This window comes from Hemitrygon akajei, chromosome 18, assembly GCF_048418815.1.
Source record: "Hemitrygon akajei chromosome 18, sHemAka1.3, whole genome shotgun sequence".
In the NCBI taxonomy this organism is placed as follows: Eukaryota; Metazoa; Chordata; class Chondrichthyes; order Myliobatiformes; family Dasyatidae; genus Hemitrygon; species Hemitrygon akajei.
In genome coordinates this window covers 8,082,943-8,107,409 of record NC_133141.1, presented here as the reverse complement: position 1 = coordinate 8,107,409, position 24,467 = coordinate 8,082,943, and the positions used below count along the sequence as shown (strand labels likewise).

The 24,467-nt window shown below is 39.5% G+C and overlaps 1 protein-coding gene across 8 annotated transcripts in view; it reads right to left on the bottom strand.

Moving 5' to 3' along the window:
* The window catches only part of LOC140741054 (serine/threonine-protein kinase tousled-like 2), a 162,953-nt gene extending 138,968 nt beyond the window's left edge, over positions 1-23,985 (bottom strand). For 4 of the 8 annotated variants that reach the window (XM_073070724.1, XM_073070723.1, XM_073070729.1 and 1 more), the window contains exon 1: positions 23,941-23,985. In XM_073070724.1, the coding sequence (XP_072926825.1) occupies positions 23,941-23,959 (19 nt within the window). In that variant the 5' untranslated portion in view covers positions 23,960-23,985. Of the gene's footprint in view, positions 1-23,571; positions 23,856-23,940 lie in introns of those variants that run through there. The other 4 variants (XM_073070726.1, XM_073070727.1, XM_073070725.1 and 1 more) reach the window with 3 other exon arrangements.
* Positions 23,986-24,467: the final 482 nt, after the last annotated feature.

Here is a 24,467-nt window from a genome sequence, read left to right as displayed (position 1 = left end):
GGAACTCAGCAGCTCAAGCAGCATCTATGGAAATGAACAAACAGTCGACATTTCTGGCCAAGACACTCCATTCCTCCAGTATTTTTGTGTGATTTGCTCCTAAACTTTCAATAATGCTTCACAATTAAACAAACTATTTAAATAATTTAATTATTGGTTTAAACTTTGACATAGTTCTCTAAACATCTCACTGGGACTAACAACAGGTGATGATCAGGACCTAGTCAATCAATCTGGTACCAGCTTCCTTGCAGAGGCACAGCTCCGGGTAAGAATGGAGTTGGTAACCCACAAATTTGGTATCCTTAATCAGATCACTAAAAACTATTTAATACAGTAATTCTTACAAGTTAGCATTTCCACATGGAACAGTTGACTTATTTGTGATTGTGCACATATTATATTCAAGCCCTTGATTTTTAAAAAATCCTCAAGTTTATTCCTTATTATCTTGGCCCCTCAAAACTTTCCAGGATTTCTGACAATGTGGATCTGAAAATTAACACCTCACTACAGATCAGCAGAAACTTCCATTCTTGGTAATCTAGTCAATTTTTAAGTAGACTTTAGTTTCCAGTTTACTAATGCCACAAGAAACTGACATTTTACACCATTACCAGCCAACTTTAATACTCAAGATAATGAAACTCTGTCAGTGCTCGTGGAAGACTTGTTTGAAAGTACAAATATGATGTGCAAATCGATAACTTTCTAACACTCCCTGCCCAAGCTTATAGGTGAAGAATGATCCAATTGTTAGTTTCTTACTGGTACACCTGGAACGTTATTAAATGGCAATTGACTACACCAGAGGGAGGTTGACGATGAAGGTTCATGAAAAAGACCCTGGACCGTAGATCACTACCTCATTCTTAAGAACAATGAAGAAATTCACCATTGCATTCAATATGACAGCACAGCCTTTGGTCAATTGAGGGAAAGGGCATTTGAAGATCAAATCCTGAGATCTGCTACAAACTCATGATCCACCTGGAAATAATTATCCCTGCCCTTCTACAAACCCACAGAGACCTGGATTACCCACAGCAGACATTGCAAAACATTGAAAAATACAACTAACACTGTCTGCAGAAATCCTCCAAATTTACTGAAAGGATAAGTAAACTAGCATCAGCATCCCCCGACGCCCCCCAGTCCCAGTAACTCAGCCATCTAGGTTGCACAAGCCACAGTAACAATTGATAACTCCTAAATCAGACACTATTCTGGCCTGTTATGGGAGATCATCAGGTTTATGAATAAATGACTTAAGGATATGCTCAAAGCTTCCTTGAAGTGCCCAACTTCTCTATCATGAGACAACTTAGAGAAGGATCAGTCAGGATAGTTTTGTGATCTAGTGGCTATGCATCAAGAGCACACAGAAGCCCTCCATAAGCAGAAGGAATGGGACATGCACAAAATTTGAATGGAGGCATCATTTAAGGATACATGGCAGGACAGGCCCTTCCGGCCTTTCAAGCTGCACCATCCCAGCAACTCCCGACAGCCCCGATTTAACCCTAGTCTATTCACAGTACAATTTACAATGACCAATTAACTTCCCAGTAGATCTTTAGACTGGGAGGAAACTGGAGCACCCAAGGAAAATCCATGCATTCCACAGGGAGGATGTACAGAGACTCCTTAGAGGATACCAGAATTTAATTCCAAGGCCCCAAGCTGTAATAACCACTACGCTCCATCAAGAGACCTCTTGAAAAACCAAAACACATGAACGGTACTCCAAATTATCAAAGAGAAAATTTGGAAAGAATAAGAAAAGTCTGAATTTGGATAATCAAATAAATAGTCATTTTGGCAGCTTTGTTTCCAGGAAATTTGATTAAAATTCTCCAATCATGGCTAGACCTACAATGCAATACCAAGGAAGAACTGTATTACTTTAATACCTTCCGACAATGCGTCAAACAAGAACTGAGCCAACAAGTAGCATAGGGCATCAAAAGAAAAAGGAGTGACTCCAATGGGCAGAGAGAAGTGGAGGTCCATGAGAAGCTCATAAGCATGGAACCTTTCACAATTGAAGGTGTGGCTGCCAGTGAAAGACAAAAGGAATAAAATGCATAACTGGCAGAAACCAGAGGAATGGCAAGTTCAGGGTGCAGGAAGAGACGTAGGGAGGAGCTTAAATAGGTTATATAGATGAACTACAGACCAACAACCTGAGATACAGTGGATTAGAATGTAATGTGGGTCTTCAATGGCAAGCCTGACACGATGCAAGGCATTTTACAGGCAAAGGTTTGCATAAACTTGTGTTCATCTAGATTGAAATCTGTGCAAGGGAACACGAAGGATAAGTATAGATAAGGTTTGGATGTAGATAATATTTTATTTGCACTGAAGACAAGATCAGTTCTGCCTCAAACATAACATGCATGAAGCAACAAACAATCTGCTAGAAAGGCTCAGTAGGTCAAGCGGCATGTGAAACCCTGTATCGGGACCTAATGGCAGGGCTTCAATCAAAAATATTGACAGTTCCTTTCCTCCAAGATACTGCTTGACCCAAAGTCCTTCTGGCAGATTGTTAGATTGTTGCTCTAGTTTCCAGTATCTGCAGTCTCATGTTGTCGAAACATCCATGAAGCCATTTAAATAATTATAACTACAGTCAGCCCTCCTTATCCGCGAATTCCGCATGTGCGAATTCAACCAACTGCGTATCGCGAAAACCCAGAAGTGCTCTTCTAGCACTTGTTGTTCGAGCATGTACACTTTTTTTTCTTGTCATTATTCCCTAAACAATGCAGTATAACAACTATTTTACATAGCATTTACATTGTATTGGGTATTATAAGTAATCTAGAGATGATTTAAAGCATACGGGAAGATATGCGTAGGTTATCGTGGATCGGGATAAAAAAAAACGGAAGTTCTCTTACTAAGTAAGTCGGAACAAATACATCCAGTATAATTTAGCGTCAGTTAGTCAAACATTTGTCTTAGTATATAGTATATATTTACCTTTCTACGTAGATAAAACACTTAAGAACATATGTTTCCGCGCCGGGCTCAGGAACAGAAGTTCCCGAGTTCAATCTAGTGACAGACCACTTCCAAGCGCACTCTCCTCTGTGCCAGGTTGATGTGGAGGATCAAAAACCCAAAACCCAATAATTAAACCACTGCGTTGCTTAGTAATAATTGTAGCTTTCATCGGGGCACAGCCTTTCTCACTTTATCCTTTAAAATTGTTCCGATCGTAGCCTAACGCTTTTCCAATGACCAATGGCTTGTCACCTCTTTCCGATCACTTTATTATTTCCACTTTATTTTCAATTCTTATCGTGAATATTTTCGTGAACAGAAACACTGCGGATTCAGATCTCTGCCACTGGGTCCTAATGTCCACTGCACTGAGACAGGTTAACTAAGGTCTGGGGTTCCGCTGGGTCCTAAGATCCACCGCATTGAGACAGGTTGAATAAGGGACTTGAGCATCCACGAAGGGTCCCGGAACCAATCTCTCACGGATAAGGAGGGCCGACTGTATTGAGCAACAGATACAAAATGCTGAAGAAACTCAGCAAGTCAGGCAGCATCTATTTTGAGCATTTTGGGCTAAGACCCTTTATCAGCACTATAAAGGAAGGAGATAGAAGTCAGAATAAGGTGGGGGGGGGGGTTAAGAGAAAGAAAATAGGATAAGTAGATCATGAAGCCAAGTACTGGAACTAATACTGGGCAATGAACTTTGTCAGGTGACAGATCTCTCAGTGGACAATCATTTAGGACATTTACCAATGTTAGCATTGCCAAAGACAAGTAAGCAATCATTTAGGACACATTACCACACCTTCCTGACCTTTAGCACAGCCAAGACAGACAGTATGGGAAAGTAATTTGGGGAGGGCTAATTATGATGGTATTGGTCAGGAACTTGGGAGTGTAAATTGGAACAGATGTTCTCAGGGAAATGCACAACAGGAAGTGTGGAGGTTGTTTAGGAAGCACTTAAAATGGGGTTCTGGATAGGCTTGTCCCACTAAGGGAAAGAATAATAGTGTTAAGGAAACATGGTTAACAAGGTGAAAAATTTAGTCAAGAAGGAAGCATACTTAAGGTTTAGGAAACAAAAGTTAGACAAGGCTCAAGAATTAGATAGGAAAGAATATGGGGAATTATAGACCAGCAAGTCTTAGTTGAGTGGCAGGCAAACTAATGGAGAGGATTCTTAGGAGCATTTTATGAAGCATATTCTTATCAGGAAGTGAGAATGGCTTTGAGAGGCAGGTCATACTTCATGGACTGAGTTTTTCCAAAGAGATGAAAAAAAACAAATTGATCAAGGTAGAGCAGTAGAACTGGTGTATATGGATTTTAGTAAGGTATTTGAGATTCCTTAAGGTTGTTATAACCAGGGGTGGTGATGGGGAATAAGCTCTCATGACCTATTAAATGCGCCCAATGATGTGCATCTCAAATAGCCTCTGACAACCAAGTCCAGCTCCTAATCTTCACATGTGGTTTAGCTACTAAGCACGGTAGAAGCGTTTCTACTGACAGGAGAAAGGGCAAAGGTGGGTTACTAGCGTGTTAAAACTAGATGTTTCAGGCAGATGGTGATCGTCAGCTGTGGTTGGCAACTCATCTCAGAAGGAAAACTGATCTCATTTAGGGGAGATGTCAGAGGTAGGATAGAGTGTGTGATAAACACCTAGAACACATTACTGGTAGTGAAGGTAGAGACATTAATGAGACTGTTATATAGGCACAAGGGCAAAAAATAAAAAGGTTTATGCCACGTTTATACAGATCAGCACAACGCTTAGGCTGAAGGGCCTGTGCTGTTTGATACAATCCAGATTCCCATATCCCTCAGTCTGTAAAAATTTCTTATCCTGAATGTACTCAATGACTGAGCATCCATAGAAAACCAAAGACCTGGTTCTAGATTCTGCAACTGAGGAATACAGTCCAAACCAAACCCCCCCCCCCCATGTAAATTGTTTGTTTCAGCTCTCATTCTTCAAAATTCCAGTTAGTGTTGCCCAAATTTTATTCCCAAGTCACAAAGCAATGCAGCACAGATGCACACCTTCAGCCCAACAAATACACACCAAACAATAATGCCTACCCCAGCCCATTCCAATTTCCTGCATTTGACTCACATCCCTCCGTTCCTTAAATATTATTTTACTTGCCTCAGCCACTTCCTCTGTTAGCTCAATCCATATACTCACCACCCCTTGCATGAAAAACCTGCCTCTCAGGTTCCTTTTAAAATTTCAACCCCCCCCCCCCACCCTACATCTCTGCCCCTAATTTGGGACTCCTATATCCTAGGGAAAATATAGTTATCTTTCACTTTATCTATGTCACTCAATTCTAAACATGGTCACCTCTCATTCTCCTACGTTCCAAGGAATGAAGACCTAGCCTGACCAACCTCTCCCTAAAACACAAGACCTTAAGAGGACCCCCTCATCTCTGGAATCATTGTACAACTGCATCAAAGCCATAATTCCTGGCTCCTGAACACTGGCCAAGCTAGTTTTGAAGCACTTTTTTTTGCTCTCAATAGCTGCCAAAAAGTGCAATTTAGAGATAATTATCCAAGTAGCAAGTGAAACACTTTAGAATAGCATAATCTTGCTCTTCCTGTTTGGGGGAGGGAAGTCGGAAAAGTACATCTAATCTTCAACACAAGAGATTCTACAAATGCTTGAAATCCAAAGCAACACACACAAAAAATCGTGGAGGAACTCAGATCAGGCAGCATTCATGGAGAGGAATAAAAAGTTGACGGTTCAGGCCAAGACCCTTCATCAGGACACATTTTATAATCAGGGCAATCTCATCTTCATTCAGAACAGCAGTACAATAGAACCAAGAACTTACTATGCAAAGAGATCAGCTACGCTTTCAAGATAGGAGCTCAAGTAGGATGCTGTGCTTGAGAGCTCAAACAATTAATCCAAAGCATGAACACATCTTTGAGTGGTGTCTGGAAAAGTTATTCTGTTCTACGGAACATTAGGGTGATTTGCTGCTGTTGGCAATGTAAATTAATGATGCCACACTAATAACTCAAATTGCCACAGACAAGGTTCTTGCAAATTGAAGTACATTGCCTTACCTACTATAATTCTCTCAACTACCCATCCTTAACAATAGATTTCTGGAGAGTTAAGGCATCACCAGACAAATTTCCTTTCTCATGTCATCCTTCACCTTCTTACACTAGGAAATATAAATGATGTAAAGAGAAAAACAAGACCAGGGAAAATGTTATGTAGGTTGACAAATATTGCAAGACCTTTATGAACTCAACAGTCAAATGCTTACTAGCGCATAATCCTTTTTTTTAAAAAAAAATGTCTGGAAGGGCTACTAAAGGTAGTCAGTCTCTGAAGTAAAGGAATAAGCACCTACACATCATACAGAGTGATGACTATATCGTTTCAAAATTAGTAACAAAGAATTTCAGAATTAAATATCACTGTTGAACAACTGTTTACCTGTTGCATTCAGCAATTAAAATTACTAATATACACACACAAAATCATTTCATCCAAATTTTGATGACAGCGCAAAAAATCTGTAGCACCTTGAAATAGATCTCTTAATTATGTTTAGCAATATACAAAACATAGAAAGCGCCTTTCTTAAAAACTATCTTTTCAACATTTCAAGAGTGCATCACATTTACTTCACAGAATTTCACTAATATCACGCGGTTGCCACTCAACAAGAACTATACCCAGCACAATGGCAAGTGTGAATTAGGTGGAAAACTAAGTAACACAAGTCACATTTGGATAGAAATCCACACATTGCAATCAAAAATACTATATTTGCAAATTATGGATGTACTGTGAAAAGACATTATAACCATGTCCAACCCTTTTACAATAGACTTAGAACTGTCAGCAATACTGACAGCAGGCCTTAATGATTTTTCAGACAGAAAATATGACTTTGCTTTCTTGGTTTTGATGTGAGGGTTTAAGCTGCAACCACAATATAAAAAAATAACTAGCTTAATATAAAAATACTAATGTATTTGCTAAAAAGAGATTGAGTTTGCATGCTTTTTTTTGAAAGAACAACCATCACTGCCCAGGGTTTCCAATGATATCCTGCACCTCATATCACAAGTTAAAAGTTCAAACCAGATTGAATGAGTATATGTAAATGCCAGCAGCTATATAAAGAAAGCCTAAAAGTACACTCCAGCCTAGAGAAGCAGTACCATAGGAATACACGTGAGCTAAATAGCATACTATACGTCCAGCTAGGTGATCCAAAGATGAGCAAAGTCCTTCTGTCCTGTCACAACCATTCTGTAGAGGTGTTGCCAATAAACTAAACACGAGATGAAGGCAGCTTCATCAGGGACATTTCTATCTTCAACAATTGCAGAGCAACCCAAAGATGTAGCATTTGAAGTAAACTACAACCAGAAATTTCAAGTACATGATCCATCTCAGCAGCTTCATGAACTCCTGTAATTACAGAAACCATCCATGAAATTTAATTCACATACTTCAGGACCTTGGCTATAGTACAGAAGACTTGCACTCCTTAATTATCTGCACCTGTCCATACTGTTCCAGTTTGGTTTCAACACTGGCATCTAACAGTACAATACAAAATTTTCAAGTACATTATGTCCATAAAAGCCTGAACAATCCAATTATTGCCATACCAATCCAAGTGTTACCAAACAATTTGCTGATTTGTACCTATCATTGATTTCATTAGGGCCATTCAAGCTACAGATCTTATCATAGCTTGGGTTCAAACATGGGCAAAGGATTGGGTTCAAACATGGGCAAAGGATTGAATTCTAGAGGGGAAGCAAGATAAAAAGGCTGATGTGACATTATGGTAGTATTTGGTTGAGTGTGGTAACAAAGCGTCCTGGTCAAACTGAAAATAATGGATATTCAGGGGAAAACCATTAGCTGGCAGCATAATTTGCACAAATGTTGAATGTTTGAAGCTATTGGTGGTCAGTTATCACAGGCACAAAGATGACAGGAACAAAACAACCCCTTGACTGGCACCCCACTTACCACTTTAATTATTTATTCTCTACCATTAAATGCATCATTTCTGTAGAGTGCATCAGCTACAGAGTGCTGCGCAATTACCCATCAGGCAGCAAGTTCCAGACTAAAGAGCAAGTTAATCAAGAAAGAGAACCCAGATGTGAAAATATATTGATCATCCTTCATATATTGATCAGCTTTTTTAAAGTATATAAAGGGTAAAAGAGGGTTGAGAGTAGATATAGGACCAATAGAAAATGACGCTGAAGATGTTGTAATGAGAGATGCAGAGATGGCAGAGGAACTGAATGCGTATTTTGCATCAGTCGTCACAGTGGAAGATATCTGCATATACCGGACACTCAAGAGTGTCATGGAAGTGAAGTATGTGCAGTGAAAATTACAACTGAGAAGGTGCTCAGGAAGCTTAATGGTCTGAGGGTGGATAAATCTCCTGGACCTGATGGAATGCACCCTCGGGTTCTGAAGGAAGTAGCTGGAGAGATTGCGGAGGCATTAACAATGATCTTTCAAGAATCGATAGATTCTGGCATTGTACTGGATGACTAGAAAATTGCAAATGTTACTCCACTATTTAAGAAGGGTGGGAGGCAGCCAAAGGAAACTATAGACCGGTTAGCCTGACATCAGTGGTTGGGAAGTTGTTGGAAACGATTGTTAAGGATGAGATTACAGAGTACCTGGAGGCACATGACAAGATAGGCCAAAGCCAGCATGGTTTCCTGAAAGGAAAATTCTGCCTGACAAACCTACTGCAATTGTTTTGAGGAAATTACAAGCAGGGTTAACAAAAGAGATGCAGTAGATGTGGTGTACTTGGATTTTCAGAAGGCCTTTGACAAGGTGCCGCACATGAAGCTGCTTAGCAAGATAAGAGCCCATGGAATTACAGGGGAGTTACTAGCATGGGTGGAGCATTAGCTGATCGGCAGAAAACAGAGTGGGAATAAAGGGATCCTATTCTGGCTGGCTACTGGTTACCAGTGGAGTCCCACAGGGGTCAATGTTGGGACCGCTGCTTTTTACAATGTATGTCAATGATTTGGACTATGGATTTAATGAATTTGTGGCTAAGTATGCTGATGATACAAAGATAGGCGGAGGAACGGGTAGTGTTGAGGAAACAGGGAGCCTGCAGAGAGACTTAGATAGTTTAGGGGAATGGGCAAAGAAGTGGCAAATGAAATACAATGTTGGACAGTGTATGGTCATGCACTTTGGTGGAAGAAATAAATGGGCAGACTATTATTCAGATGGGGAGAGAATTCAAAAAGCAGAGCTGCAAAGGGACTTAGGAGTTCTTGTGCAGGATACCCTAAAGGTTAATCTCCAAGTTGAGTCGGTTGTGAAGAAGGTGAATGCAATGTTGAAATTCATTTCTAGAGGTATAGAATATAAGAGCAGGGATGTGATGTTGAGGCTCTATAAGGCACTCGTGAGACCACTCTTGGAGTATTGAGTGCATTTTTAGGTTCCTTATTTTAGAAAGGATATACTGACATTGGAGAGGGTTCAGAGAAGATTCACGAGAATGATTCCAGGAATGAAAGGGTTACCATATGAGGAACGTTTGGCAGCTCTTCCGCTGTATTCTCTGGAGTTCAGGAGAATGGGGGGGAAGAAGATCTCATAGAAATCTTCCGAATGTTAAAAGGCCTGAACAGATTAGATATGGCAAAGTTATTTCCGATGGTAGGGGAGTCCAGGAGAAGAGGGCACAACTTCAGGATTGAAGGATGCCCATTTAGAACAGAGATGGGAAGAAATTACTTTACTCAGAGAGTGGTAAATCTGTGGAATTTGTTGCCATGAGCAGCCAGGTCATTGGGTGCATTTAAGGCAGAGATAGATGGGCTCTTGATTAGCCAGGACATCAAAAGGGTATGGGGTGAAAGCAGGGGAGTGGGGATGACTGGAAGAATTGGATCAGCCCATGATTGAAAGACAGAGCAGACTCGATGGGCCAAATGGTCCACTTCTGCTTCTACATCTTATGGCCTTTATCCTTCTCTGCAGTTGGGTCAGAACCTGGACAGTTGATGCATGGAAACGGCTTTAAGTGGCAGCTAATCATTCGTGCAAGGACAGTAAATGCTGTCCTCTCCAAATAAACTCTCATTCCATAAAATTAAATGTAGAAACATAGAAACCCTACAACACGATACAGGCCCTTCAGCCCACAATGCTGTGACAAACATGTCCTTACCTTAGAAATTACCCTCTATTTTACTAAGCTCCATGTACCTATCTAAAAGTCTCTTAAAAGACCCTATCGTATCCATCTCCACAACCGTCGTCAGCAGCCCATTCCACGCACTCACCACTCTGAGTAAAAAACTTACCCCTGACATCGCCTCTGTACCTACTCCCCAGGACCTTAAACCTGTGTCCTCTTGTGGCAACCATTTCAGCCTTGGGAAAAAGCCTCTGACTATCCACACGATCAATGCCTCTCATCATCTTATACACCTCTATCAGGTCACCTCTCATCTTCTGTCGCTCCAAGGAGAAAAGGCAGAGTTCACTCAACCTATTCTCATAAGGCATGCTCCCCAATCCAGGCAACATCCTTGTAAATCTCCTCTGCACCCTTTCTATGGTTTCCACATCCTTCCTGTAGTGAGGCGGCCAGAACTGAGCACAGTACTCCAAGTGGGGTCTGACCAGGGTCCTATACTGCTGCAACATGACCTCTCGGCTCCTAAACTCAATCCCACGATTGATGAAGACCAATACACCATTTGTCTTCTTAACCACAGAGTCAACCTGTGCAGCAGCTTTGAGTGTCACCACAGTCAACCTGTGCAGCAGCTTTGAGCTTTAAATATTAAGAAATATTTCACCATGCTTAAACTATCCAGAAGGAAAACAGGTCTCAGATTATGACAAATGGAATTTATATTCATGATTCCAGAATGCCCTGAAGTACTTTTATAACTAATCAGGTACAGGTGGGCCCCATTTTTCAAACTTTCGCTTTACGACAGATCGCTGTTAGGACTAAGACCTACATTAGTACCCGTTTTCACTAACCAAAGAGGATTTTCGCTTTTACGAAAAAAGATGCCCACTTTATACATGTGCTTACCCCGAGAAAGACTACCATGACCGTGAAGCCTTGTGCAGGCAGTTGTGTGCACATGCCAAATTTTTTTTCTCCAGATCAATTTTGGCTCGCTGTCTTCCTGATTTTGATAAGTGAAACTATACCGTACGTGCAATATTTCTACTTTATATAGGCTGCATATTTGTCATATCATTCCTGCTTTTACTACATGTTCGTGTTATTTTAGGTTTTATGTGTTATTTGGTTTGATTTGGTAGGTTTTTTTTGGGTCTGGCAACGCTCAAAGATTTTCCCATATAAATTAATGGCAATTGCTTCTTCGCTTTACAACATTTCGGCTTACAAACGGTTTCATAGGAATGCTCTACCTTCGGATAGTGGGGGGAACCTGTACTTTAAAAATTTGCTTACAGCAATGTGGAAAAGTTGGCAACTAAATGGAACAAGGGAAGCTGAATAATAAAATAACCATAAGGATAAATACAAGCCAGGACACAAGGAGAACATCTTTGCTCCTCTGCAAAATAATCCCATATGATTTTAAAAAAAATATTTACCATAAGGCACTCAATAAAATCGCATGAACAGGAAGAATATTAATATGACAGCAATCTATTGCAGAGTCAAAAGGTTGCAGTTTGAAACAGAAAAACTGCCAATGCAAGTACCTAGGATTTACAAATTTTGACTATAAAACAGGTACCCGTCATTGATTAATGGAGCTTTCTTTGCTATAACAATTGACAATCCCCATTCATAATGCATTTTGCACTTCCTTTCAAGCCATTTTACCTTTGAGTTTGCAGCGTTCTACTGCATCTCTAATAAATTACAGCAAACTACAACCATTAATAACGAAGCTGGATAAGATTAACTATGACCATTAACACTAAGCTAGATAGGTAGCAGTTCGCTCGACACTATTACAGCTTGGTGTGTAGGAATTTGGAGTTCAATTCCAATGTCATCTGTAAGGAGTCTGTATGTCCTCCCTGTGGAATGTGTGGGTTTCCTCTGAGTGCTCTGGTTTCCTCCCACAGTCCAAAGACAGACGGGTTGGTAGGTTAATTGGTCATTGTGAATCATCCTGTCATTAGACTAGGCTTAAATTGGGATTGCTATGCAGTGTGGCTCAAAGGGCCAAAAGGCCTGTTCCGCACTGTATCTCAAGGGAAAAAGATGAATGTTAGTGTACATTTACCATTTTCTAAATCTGGTAGTGCAAACAATTCTTAACATTGCCGACAAAATAACAGTATCACAACAGTGACGTGAAGGGCATTAGTGTTTCAAGGTAGGCATCTGTTAATTGAGATTGGAAAAAAAGGATCAAAATTTGTCAGTTAGAATTTCAAAGTCAATGACATGCTCTCAACCTTGTGATCCAGGAAAAAGCAAAATGCTATGGCAGGATGAGAAAGAACATGAAGCAGAACATTCTTCCGAATATACTAATACCTTCATGATTTGAACATTTCAAGAATAAGGCAGACATGCTTAATTTTGTTTGGGGATAGACAGCACAAGTAGACAATGTGGCAGCTGAAAGCTTTCCAGGCATCAACACAGAAGATAGCTATCCAGTTACATCCAGGTACATTTCTGCTGCCTAATACCAATTCATTGTTATCCAAATGTTATTGTTATGCTCAAAGCTTTCTATCTTCAGTACAACATTTCAAAGGTTAATAGCAATGATAAACCCAGCATTCATTGCAGAAGATGGCTACTCTCCTAAACAAGTATTTTATGCAGATGACACTGGTCTTTTTTCCCCCTGAAAGATGTTGCCCCCATCCACCTTTATCAAGGGATGAGCAAGCAGTTCCAGGTTTCAAGATGATCACCTTAATTTTCTCTGTGCTTCTTTAAGAGGGCTCTGAAAGGGATTTCTCAAGGTCCATCTTCAGTGGTGGTATAATTTAATAAAGAAAAGCTTGAATGATAACATTGCTCTTCCAAGATTATGCCACATCTTTTCTCTCCCCATTCATTGAATATTCATAAGCACAGTCCCTCAGTGAATCACTGGATTGCCAGCATTGTTTATGCAAGGACATCCTAGAGCTTGGTTTTTAAATCTTAAAAAAAAGACAATGAATCATCCAAAATATTTAGTGTAAAATGAGAAGACTGTAGAATTATTCAGCTGATGTCACTATCCTGCAAAGGTTTCTCATTTCTATGAAATATAGACATTGGTCACAAGGGAGAGGAAATCATGTGTAATACAAATAAATTATCCTCCAACTAAGATTCTGTATTTTAAAAAAAGAAACAAAGTAATTGCTTTTGGTGCACATTTGCTTGGTTGAGAGGACTCAAGGCTTTTCTAACAGATTTTTTCCTGCAAGTGTGCTCAGGAAGGAGTACGAGGAAAAGTGAGAACAAGTGGAAATGAGATATACTGCATGTACACAGAGAACACACAGAACAAGATGCTGTAACGTTTGAGATACTGGATTATAGTATTAACTCAAAAATTAATTGGCAGAATACTAAAACAGCATCTTAGTTTTGGCAATGAGCAAATGTATTACATTACACAGTTAACATAATGCACATGTACTGCATGCTGAGTGGAACAGAATTTTATTCTGTCCTAACATTTGGACTCAATTATATTTTTAAACATTTGCTATAGATTACATTCATCCTACAATTAGGCCTTTTATTCTCGATTTCTCACCACACCCCAATACAAGCCACTTCAGATCTTCGAAGCTAGACTGTTTGCTTTTCCTCCAGCTCCTTTTGCAGTTCTCCAAAAAAATAAAATAAATCTGCTCAGGTTGTATTTCTAGAACTACTTTCTTCAGCTGGGCTAGGTCATTCACTCAAATCCAAAGTGTGCTCTGTTTATTAAAGACAACATGCCTTTTGTCATGATTTAAAATATACATACAAGTTAAAGATGTTACTTTCTCAAACCACACCAAGCTTGGCAGCCTTCTGTTGGATTAAACCTAAAGAATTCCTGCATCTGGTTTGTTTTCTGGTCAGAAATTAAAGAGCCGAATCAGAAACTGCATTCACAGGAACGGCTTTAACCCAGCCTAACCGCAGTGTATCAAACATAATTAGTAAAAAAAATTCTACGAACTGAAGAGCATCAAGATGCAATGGTGACAGGCAATTTCAGTCCAGGTTTATTTTATCCCCAATGGACTCTTCGAGCATCAACAAAAATCCCAGTTTTATCCTCAAATCCTTAATTCCCGTACTGTTCATATCCAGGAAGCTCATCCTTCCAGAAGACCCCTACCATCCACCCTTTCCAAATAGTAAAAAAAGTGTGATCAATGCAGCAAATCACGTCCAGATTCCAAGGCCAGATAAGGAAGCTGTTGATTTAAACAATTGAACAAAAGTGAAGCAAAATTAGACGCACAAAGTGCAGCATTTGAGTAAGATTCAAGAAGATACATTAACTGAAAAAGCCCATTGTTTGGGGTGATTGCAATTTAAAACTCGCACAGATCTAATGTTAGAATTAAGGCTTGATAAAGCTGCAGTTAAGCATACATGCAAGCACACAGATAGGAATAAATTTCACTCTAACACACACACTAGAGACTGGCATTATGGGAAAGAGAACAAGGACATTTGCACCAATGTCAGAATCATTTAAAAAAAAATCAGCTAAGAGCACAAAAGTTTAGATTAAATTTTATTCCAAGAGTCAAGTGGAGTTTGGGTTCAAAGATAAAACAATGCAAATCACCAAAATTAATTAAATACACATGGGATTTTACCACAAGGGAGTAACTAAAATGTACTTACACCAGTGCACAAGCTGAAAGCTAGGTTCTCATTTTAGTTACTCAAGATTGCCAGTTACATTGGACAAAGGTGGAACAAAGAAAGGCATCAATTTAAAGGTTGCAGGCAAAATGCAAAAGCAAGAAAATAATAAATTTCAAATAGGCAAACTTTAATTTTAAAAAACACAAGATACTGATTATTTGTTACTCAATACCTGATGACTGGGAGCTTCAAACAACAATTAAACTTTGGAAAATCTGTGGCTTCAAACAAAAGTAACCAAACACACAAATTTGAAGCAGAGACATTTCAAAGAAATAAGGTGCAATAAATATTGCATGTCAGCTTGGAAATGGTAGCACAGAATTACAAACAGAACTTGCAGGTATCAAGCATACAAAGTACCAGAGTGAGCAGATTGGCTTCTAATGATCTATGGAATGTACTTCTCTACATTCACAGCAAATAGTTCTTTTAATATACACATTAGAAATGCATATAGCCATGAAAAGTATCTAATCCTCTATATACACTATTAAACAGACCTTCAACTTTAACCAAAATGGAGACTTTAGAAATGACAAGTACAGTTTTCAGAAGAGTAGAGCTCAGAATTATGAACCAAAAACAGGCTCACCTTAGAATGAACAGGCTCTTCAGCCTTACTCCCAAGTAGCATTTTATAAAAGGTGATGTGGATCTGCCTTTATCGGAATATATTCTGTCCAAGGACAATCATTCAAAAGATTTATCAGATACATTTTAAGCACTGATATTTTAAAAAAAAAACAAAATCTCATTTCCCACCGGGTTTATAAAAAGATGTGAGGAAGAGATTCATCTTAGATGGGTTTACATTCCATGTATGTACACAAAAATCTGGTTCAAAGCATTATTCAAAGCATTAAGGATGGGTGGGGGAGGGGAAAGTGGAAAGGGGAGGAAAAAGAAACATTGTTCAAACTGCAGGTCAGCACTGATTGATTCAACCTCAGGGCTGAGGGAGACAAAGACATCTTAAAAGTTAAGGATAATCTAAAATAAATTGGGACTGAATAATACCTCATGCCCTGGTCTAACCATCTTTTACTGTCGAGCCCTACTTCATCTTAAGACGACACACACTTCCTGTCTGCACTGTCATAGAACATTCCCAAGGAGAATCACAGAATCTTACAGCAGAGAACGAAGCTGTTGGGCCTACAAAGAAAGAGCAGTCCACTAAATCCTGTCTTTTGATCTTTTCTCCTCTTCAAATTTTTCCTTTCATTAAATATTTACCTACCACTCTAAAAAGAGATGTTATAAATCCTGCTTGTTCCAAGTTAATCATTCTGCACCTTTGCAAAACATTTAAACAAAAATTAAAAATCTCCTATACCCCCTTTGTTCTTACAATATTATATCTATTGCATTCAGTTACCAATTGTTAAACAGTGGAAACTTTTTTTTTACAAAAAAGATTATCGCTACAAGAGAACCTTCAAAATGGAATATTCACCTCACATCTCTGGTAATCAACGTTCTCTTTACATACAGCAAACTCCTCATTCCTGCTGACATATAGAACATCTCCTCTGTATTCCCTGCAAACCCCCCCCCCCCCAAAGGTCTTGACACAATTCCTGTTACAATGTGCACAAAACTAGACATCACATTCTATCTGTGGCCCAACCAGTAATTTGGATTGATCCATCACTGCTCTTTTCACTCAAAAATGCTATTAACAGTAACCCAAAATGCTTAACTCTTTTAAGCATATGTTTTATGTCCCTGAGCTCCACAATATCTTTTTATTTTAAAATTTTGTAATTTGGGGCAAATGTCTCTACATTTATTATCTCCAAGCTTTTCATCAGATACTTCTTCAGCTGCCCAAGTTTTTTTTCCGCAGCATCTGTGTAGTTTGATTTTTATATCCTTAATTAAGTGCAGATAATTGTGATGAACAATGTAACTGACGTCTGTACCTCCCCTCTGTAATGTTTTTAACCATTATTCTGTCCTCTATTCCAACCTGCTTGCCATTCCTTGGTGGCAATATATCATGGAATATCTATACCCGCACATACATTTCCTTTGTCAATATACTGTACACAATCTGCTTTTGGTCTTGGTCTCTAGGAATGATATTCAGGCCAGTCTATTACTACAATGACATTCCCTCTCCCAGAACAGATACCTTCTAGACAACTTCAAAATCTGACATCTTCTGTCACATTTTAGAGATTTAAGGTATTTTGTCATTTTATATTTCCATAAGACTGTGAAGTGGGTGATTCTCAAAGCTGGTAGGATTTTAAAATATATATATTTAAGAAGTGGAATAATTCCAGATGTCTCCTTGTCTAATTTTTGCCTGGACACAAAATAGTGGCCAAGATACCTTGCCCAAATGCAGGACTAATTCCTAATACACTTTCTTTCACACTTCATTTAAGAACATTAAGCAATTACAACCCACTCATCCTGTCCCATTCATGGTAATTTGGTCAAGAGCAACAATTTCCCCTCCACCTGATCCATTACAGGAAGGAACATCATATTCCTTCTATCTCGTCTCTCCATTACCTTGAGCAGCAAGCTTTGGCCCTTCACTGAAGTCTCTAACATTAGTAAATTACAGCCTTTAAAAGCTACATTTGCAAAAAGGCCATACTAGCCTGAATTTCAAAATATTTAACCTGCATATAACAGAAACTCCAAGGCTACAAGCTTCAAGTTTGACATGCAATATTGCTGAAAATTCAGTACGTAGCTTTACAGGACAACAAAAGTTCAAAACACTTCATACATTTAATTCAAGCCTATAAGGCTTGATTGAACTTCCTGTCTGATCACATGATTCATGCCAACACATTGTAAGTTTTGACGAGGTTTATTCTAACATTTATCACATCATCTCATCTGAGAGCAGCAGGATTGCAGAAATTAAGTAATAATATGATGGGATTTCATGCAATTAAAACACATCTTCCGACCCCTGAAGAAAATATTTGCAAATAAGTTGGATTAAGAATGTCTAGGAACATGATCTGGTGTCCTGAAACCACCTTCGGCAAGCCCCAGAAAGATGTAATGATGAAATAAAGTGCAGTTAATCGGGCCATCAGTTAATTGGGGCAGCTGCTTATTTGGGACAACCCTTTTTAAAAAAAAACTAATCGAGAAACTAGCTAGGATTCCCTTTATTTGGGAAACCTTGCTTCACCTTGGGAAAGGAGACTTGTTGAACAGTTTCTAACTAGTGTCAGTTGCGTGCACTTGTTTGGTCATAAGTCACTATATCATGCTTAAAGCAATCTGTTTTTAAATAGCGCCAGTTGCGTGTGTTTGCGTTCAAAAAGCAGCAATTTTTAAATCACTGATAGTTGGTGAGAAATAAGCAGTAAGACAATTCAAAGCTATTTTGCTCACTGTGGTTTCAAGTATTCAGGCTTGAAGATGCCAGAAACAATTTTACTACTTCAACAACTTAAGAACTATGAAGAATTCGAAGGTATGGACAATCATCTTCAATGTTGCAATGAAAATGAAGATTTGGAAGATGCAATTATCAAAAGCATCATATGAAGACAGGCCATTGTCTGCACTTGGTGTTTGCGCTGATTTTGTTCATTTACAGTCAAAACAACAGAGCAGCATACATTGGATGAATTTCTCCGTCAATAACTATTAGGAGCCAACACAGATTTACAATTCCGTAGACGTATTGGTAATGTTTTAATTTATTCTGTAATTCATTTAAATATGTTAATTACTTGGTTAAACAGTAGTTTGTTTTTTAAAAAACATTTCAACTATTTCCTAATTGGGACAGCTGCTTAATTGGGCCAAAACGTACCGGCCTTGAAATGCCGCAATTAACCGGAATCCACTGTATATCTGAATATCCATCAAAACATTAGCTCCTTAGTCCACCTGAAACAACAAGGGGCCAAATTCACTTTCCAACTATAGTGCTGGTGAAACACAGCGACACCTTACTAGCAGCAAACAAAACTAAATATTTTATTACTCACACTTTTGCTGGTAAACCATCACTGCAATCAATAGCCTGCAACTTCCCTTTCAGAGTTGAGCTTTCATAAGACCTGGCATTTTTGCAGTGTGAACTGAAGTCTCCAAGGTGCAGGGCAGTTGTGGCGTGATGAATACAGACCGAATCGAGGCAGCAGGGCACAGGCCCAAGTGTGAGGAATGAGCCAATGTTTGACCTTTGCTGGACCAGACTTGGAGCCAATTCAAAGCAAAAGATCCAAGGTGAGGCCCAGGCGTATATTGAAGCAGCGGGGCCCAGGTCTGAGAATGAAGAACAAGCCAATGTTTGGCCAGTTTAAGAACTGGGCCAGTTTGAAAAGTTCAGGTCGCTGGGGCTGGAGATACTGAACTGAGATTGTAGCCTTCAACTAACGGGCTCCTGAACTGGCTGCAGCAAAGAACTGGCTTTGCAGCTGTGGACTCACTTTCATAAACCTTGGTTCTGAAATGCTATTTGCTTACTTTTGTTTGCATGATTTGTGGTTTTTTTTGCTTTGGGTGTTTGATAGTCTTTTTTTTAAATGGGTTCTATTGAGTTTGTTTTGTGGCTCCCTGTAAGGAGACAAATCTCAAGGTTGCATAGTATACAGTGGTGCTATATTTTTAGAACCTTTTAGACCATAAGACATAGGAGCCATTCAGCCCACTGAGTCTGCTCCGCCATTCAATCATGATTGATCCTGGATCCCACTCAGCCCCATACACCTGCCTTCGTGCCATATCCTTTGACACCCTGACCAATCAGGAAACTATCAACTTCCACCTTAAATATACCCAGATTTGGCCTCCACTCAGTCAGTGGCAAAGTTATGGAATAATTTTTATCTTTTCCTGCATAACTACAAACTAAAATGTGATCAGATCTTCATGCAAGTCTTAAAACTAGATAAAGAGAACCCAATTAAATAACACAACAACATAACTGTTCATTTATTTATTGCCAAAAGTGATCCAATAATGAATGTATCTTTTGGAAAAAGTATGTGAACCTCTGGGATAATGCCTTCTACAAAAGCTATTTGGAGTCAAGTGTTCCAATCAATGAGATGAGATTGGAGGTGGGGGTTGTAGAGGTGCCCTGCTCTATGAAAAAGACACAAAGTCAGGTTACTATCAGAGTCTGCTCTGCTCAAGAAAGATCTGTTTATGTACACCATGTCTTGATCAAAACAACTTTCAGGAGGACCTTAGAAGAATTGTAGAGATGCGTGAAGTTGGAAAAGGCTACAAAAGCGTTTCTAAAGACCTGAGTGCTCATCAGTCTGTAGTAAGAGACTTTGTGTACAAATGGAGGAAACTCAGTACTGTTGCTACTCTCCCTAGGAGTGGGCATCCTGCAAAGATCACACCCAGATCACACTGTGCAATGCTGGAGGTGAAAAAGAACCCAAGAGTAACAGCAAAAGACCTGCAGAAATCTCTGGAACCTGCTAAAGTCTGTGTTCATGTGTCCACTATAAGAAAAACACTTAACAAGAACGGTATTCATGGAAGCACACCACAGAGGAAACCACTGCTCTCCAAAAAAAAAAAATAATTTCTGCACATCTAAAGTTTGCAAAAGACCACCTGGATGTTCTACAATGCTTCTGAGACAAGGTTCTCTGAACAAATGAGACAAACATTGAACTTTTTGGCAGAAATGCACATTGCTATGCTTGGAGTAAAAAGGGCACTGCACACCAACACCTCTTTCCAACAGTGAAGCATGGTGGAAGGAGCATCATGGTTTGGTGCTGCTTTCCTGCCTCGGGCCTGGACAGCTTGCAATCGTTGAGGGAACAATAAATTCAAAATTGTATCAAGACATTTTACAGAAGAACGTCAGGATAGCAGTCCGTTGCCTGAAGCTTAATAGAAGATGGATAATGCAACAAGGCAATTATCCAAAAAGCAAGAGTAAATCAACAGAATGGTTAAAAAAAATAATCCATGTTTTGGAATGCCCAAGTCAAAGTCCTGATCTTAATCCTATAGAAATGTAGTGGAAGGACCTGAAGCAGTTCATTCAAGGAAGCCCAGCAACACCCTGGAGTTGAAGCAGTTTTATAAGGACGAATGGCCTAAAATTCCTCCAAGCCAGCATGCAGGAGTGATCGACAGTTACCGGAAACATTTGGTTTAAGTTATTGTTGTACAAGGCAGTCACACCAGTTACTGCAAGCAAAGGTTCACATGCTTTTTCCAACAAATACATGTAATATTGGACCATTTTTCTCAATAAATAAATGAACAACTATAATGTTTTTGTGTTATTTATTTAATTGGGTTCTCTATCTAGTTTTGGGACTTTTGTGAAGATCCGATTACATTTTAGGTTATTTATGCAAAAATAGAGAAAATACAAATTTTCTAGTACCACTGTATATACTTTGAACTTTGACTAACCTCAATACAATAATCTAAGATGTCAATCAACACCAGCAAATACATCCCAAAGTACTTTGTTTAAAAAATTATAGATGAGACTTATACAAGAGTTTTGGTGCAGGATAAATCTAGATTATGGATTCAATATATTTCCAATAAATTAGGAAGCATACTTTCAAGATCAAAATTCTCTTCGGTCCATTGACATCTATTTAATAAAACTACTTCGTGATAAATACTAGGAAAAATTTGACAGAGACAAAACAATAGAAGCTGTTCCTTCAACAAATAACAAGCTTAAATCACATGACAATATAATGTTCCAAATGTCATTCATTTTCAACCAAAAAAAACACCAAACATAGTAAAAAACCATTCAATTTTTATACCACTTTAAGTTTAATTAACAGCCATAAATGAATATCCATGAATACACCATTCCTGAGGTCAAGGTGCAAAGCAGTACTAACAGTCATACACAGCACAAGGCACGTATAGCACATACAAGAGCAGTAAACATACAGTCACACAAAAAAAATATTGCCAAAGTCCCTGAGTGACATGTTTTAAATTGATGGTGCATCGGTTGTCGGCAAGAACAAGCAGTTCTCAGCAGTCTGCAGAATGACTTATGAAAAATAATTTTATTCCTCACATTATGTAAAAAAAATCCAGACATTAAACTTCAGTGAATAGTATTTAGCAGTTCAAAGAAACTTAACATAAAAATAACAGATTCTTCATAGACAAAGTAATTAAACTTGATAGCTACTTATATTCAGTTATTCTACATTGTAAAAGGTATGCAGAACACATTATACCTCAGGTAAACACAAGATCTAATACAAGTTAAGTTAATGAGGCAACAAGGGATAGAGAAATATACCAGTATATTGACTCACAGGTAAATTGAATAAGTTCCTCTGTTCCAATTGCACACCAAAATAATTTCACATTCATTCAACCAAAGGCAATGCTAAATAAATCTACAAATTAGACTGTTGGATTAATTCCCTATAAAGTAATTTACTGGACTAATTACCTCAAAATGCATTGATTCATTATTCACTTCCACTTTCTGAAAAAGTGAGTATAAAAGCTGTTAATATTTTCTCCATCATCTTTTATACTAGTAAAAATGCAGTCACAACTCACCATGTAACTGATAAGCAGTTGGTGAACCTTTCATAAACGCATAAGATTCATCTCAAGGTATGACTCAGTGAAATCAGCCAATACAAATAATTTACAATCAGCAACTCCAGATTTAAAAGATGGCAAAGGATTTTTAAATATACATGCAGATCAAATGCTCTACCTTAGCAATAACGAAAACAGAATTTATACTTACATCTAATTACTACAGAAAATTTATATGCTTCAATTATGAAAGACATTTAATCAGTAAACTAAATAGGCGTACAGAGATAGTATGTCTTGAAAGGTCAGCAAAGCTTCCATCATTTAATTCCTTTGTAAAAATAAACAAAGCTGTAATAATGTGTAGTGCACTTTAAACAAACTGGACATCTCCAGCATCCCTATTCAAACGCAGTACAGATGCAAAAAAAAATTTCAAACGATACACAAGTCAGACGTCATGAAAGAAAAACATATTTTGCAGGGTCAAATTTGAAGGAGGGAGGAGAGCAAAGGTGGGGTTGGGACAGACAGAGATGGGGGGCACAGAAAGTGTGATAAGTTTAAGGGACGGTTTGGAAAGAAACCCTCTGTCACCGACATCAAAAGCTTTTACCTCCACTCCCACCCCAGCAGCAGGTCCCATTGAACTCACTATTTTACAAGGGTTTATGCCACTGCGACTCCTGCGCAGGCGCAGACCCTACGCCAACAGCTGCGCATGCGGCAATCGGTCAGCTTTCGGCCAGACGGCGATGCGCAGGTGCAGTTCCCGGGAATCCCGGCCGTCCAATGGCCGCGCATGCTCAGTGCCGCGGTCGGCGGACGCTATTTGGCAGTGGAGGGAGGGGGTGTTAAATTACACCGAATCTCTGGAGTAAGGCAGGGAAGCCAAAATAAAACACTCCCCAACCAGCCCCCACCATCGTTTTCTTCTCACCCCTACCCACCCGCAATTCCCGGTCGCTACTTCAACTAAGCCACCCCTTTCCCAAATCAGGCCTCGGGCCTGGAGCTGAAGGCTACCTCAGAGAGGCAGCGGTGTTTCCAGTTAGAATCCAGGAACCCGGTCCAATTGGGCCCGGCGGCGGACACCTGCTGCCATTCCACGGCCTGCTCGTCGCCTACAGCCACAACGCTTACCTAGTGTTGGCGGCCTGGGTGAAGAGAGGAGGCGGGCCCGACCCCGACAGTTGTCCCGGCCAACAGATCGAGCGACAGGCGAAGGGATGGCGGGAGGGCAGGGATTTATCGGGCCTGTTAGCGGCCTGAATTACACCACATCGGCCCTGAACCTACCCTCGCCACAGTCTCCGAGCGGCTGGGCCCCAAAATCCCCCTCCAATCCCTGGATCTTAAAGCGAGGATGTCCCGGCTCGGGGGAAAAGGGGGCCCGCCGAACCGATTAAAAGTTAATCAACAATAAAACAGAGTATGTCCTCTCGCGAGATTATGGGCAGGAGCCCCCTCCCCTCTGCAGGGAGTCCTGACCCGGGGAACCGATCCACTCACCTACACACTGTTCAGCCATCCGCTCGCCCACCTCTGCACGGCTGTTTCTAGTCTACAAAAAAAATAAAACTTAATTGCAATTGATTTCATCTGCCACCAGGGAAGTGAGATTGTCCAATTCTTGTTTTCAGATCGTTTGGGCTAAATAAACAACTAAATATTGCAACCAAAAAGCAACTACAGAAGAATTCAGACTTGGTATAAGGACTGCCACCCAAAATTTTAATACAGTTAACTTTTCATTTGGGATGTAACGTACAAAACAGAAGCTATTTTTTTTTCAGCATCTCCCTCCAATTATCACTCCAAGGGAAGTCTTGATTTATACAAAGATTCGAAGAACATTTATGTGTGCAGCATACAACTCAAATTAATCTTCCCCACAGACAGCCCTTTTCTGAAGGCCAAGCAGCCATTAAAATGCTTTTTTTAGAGCTTGAATGCAGATTCTATACAATTGCCAATTCTATACACCAAGGTCTGTAAAAAAAGATCAGATCGTGTTCTTCACTGATAAATGTTGAAGG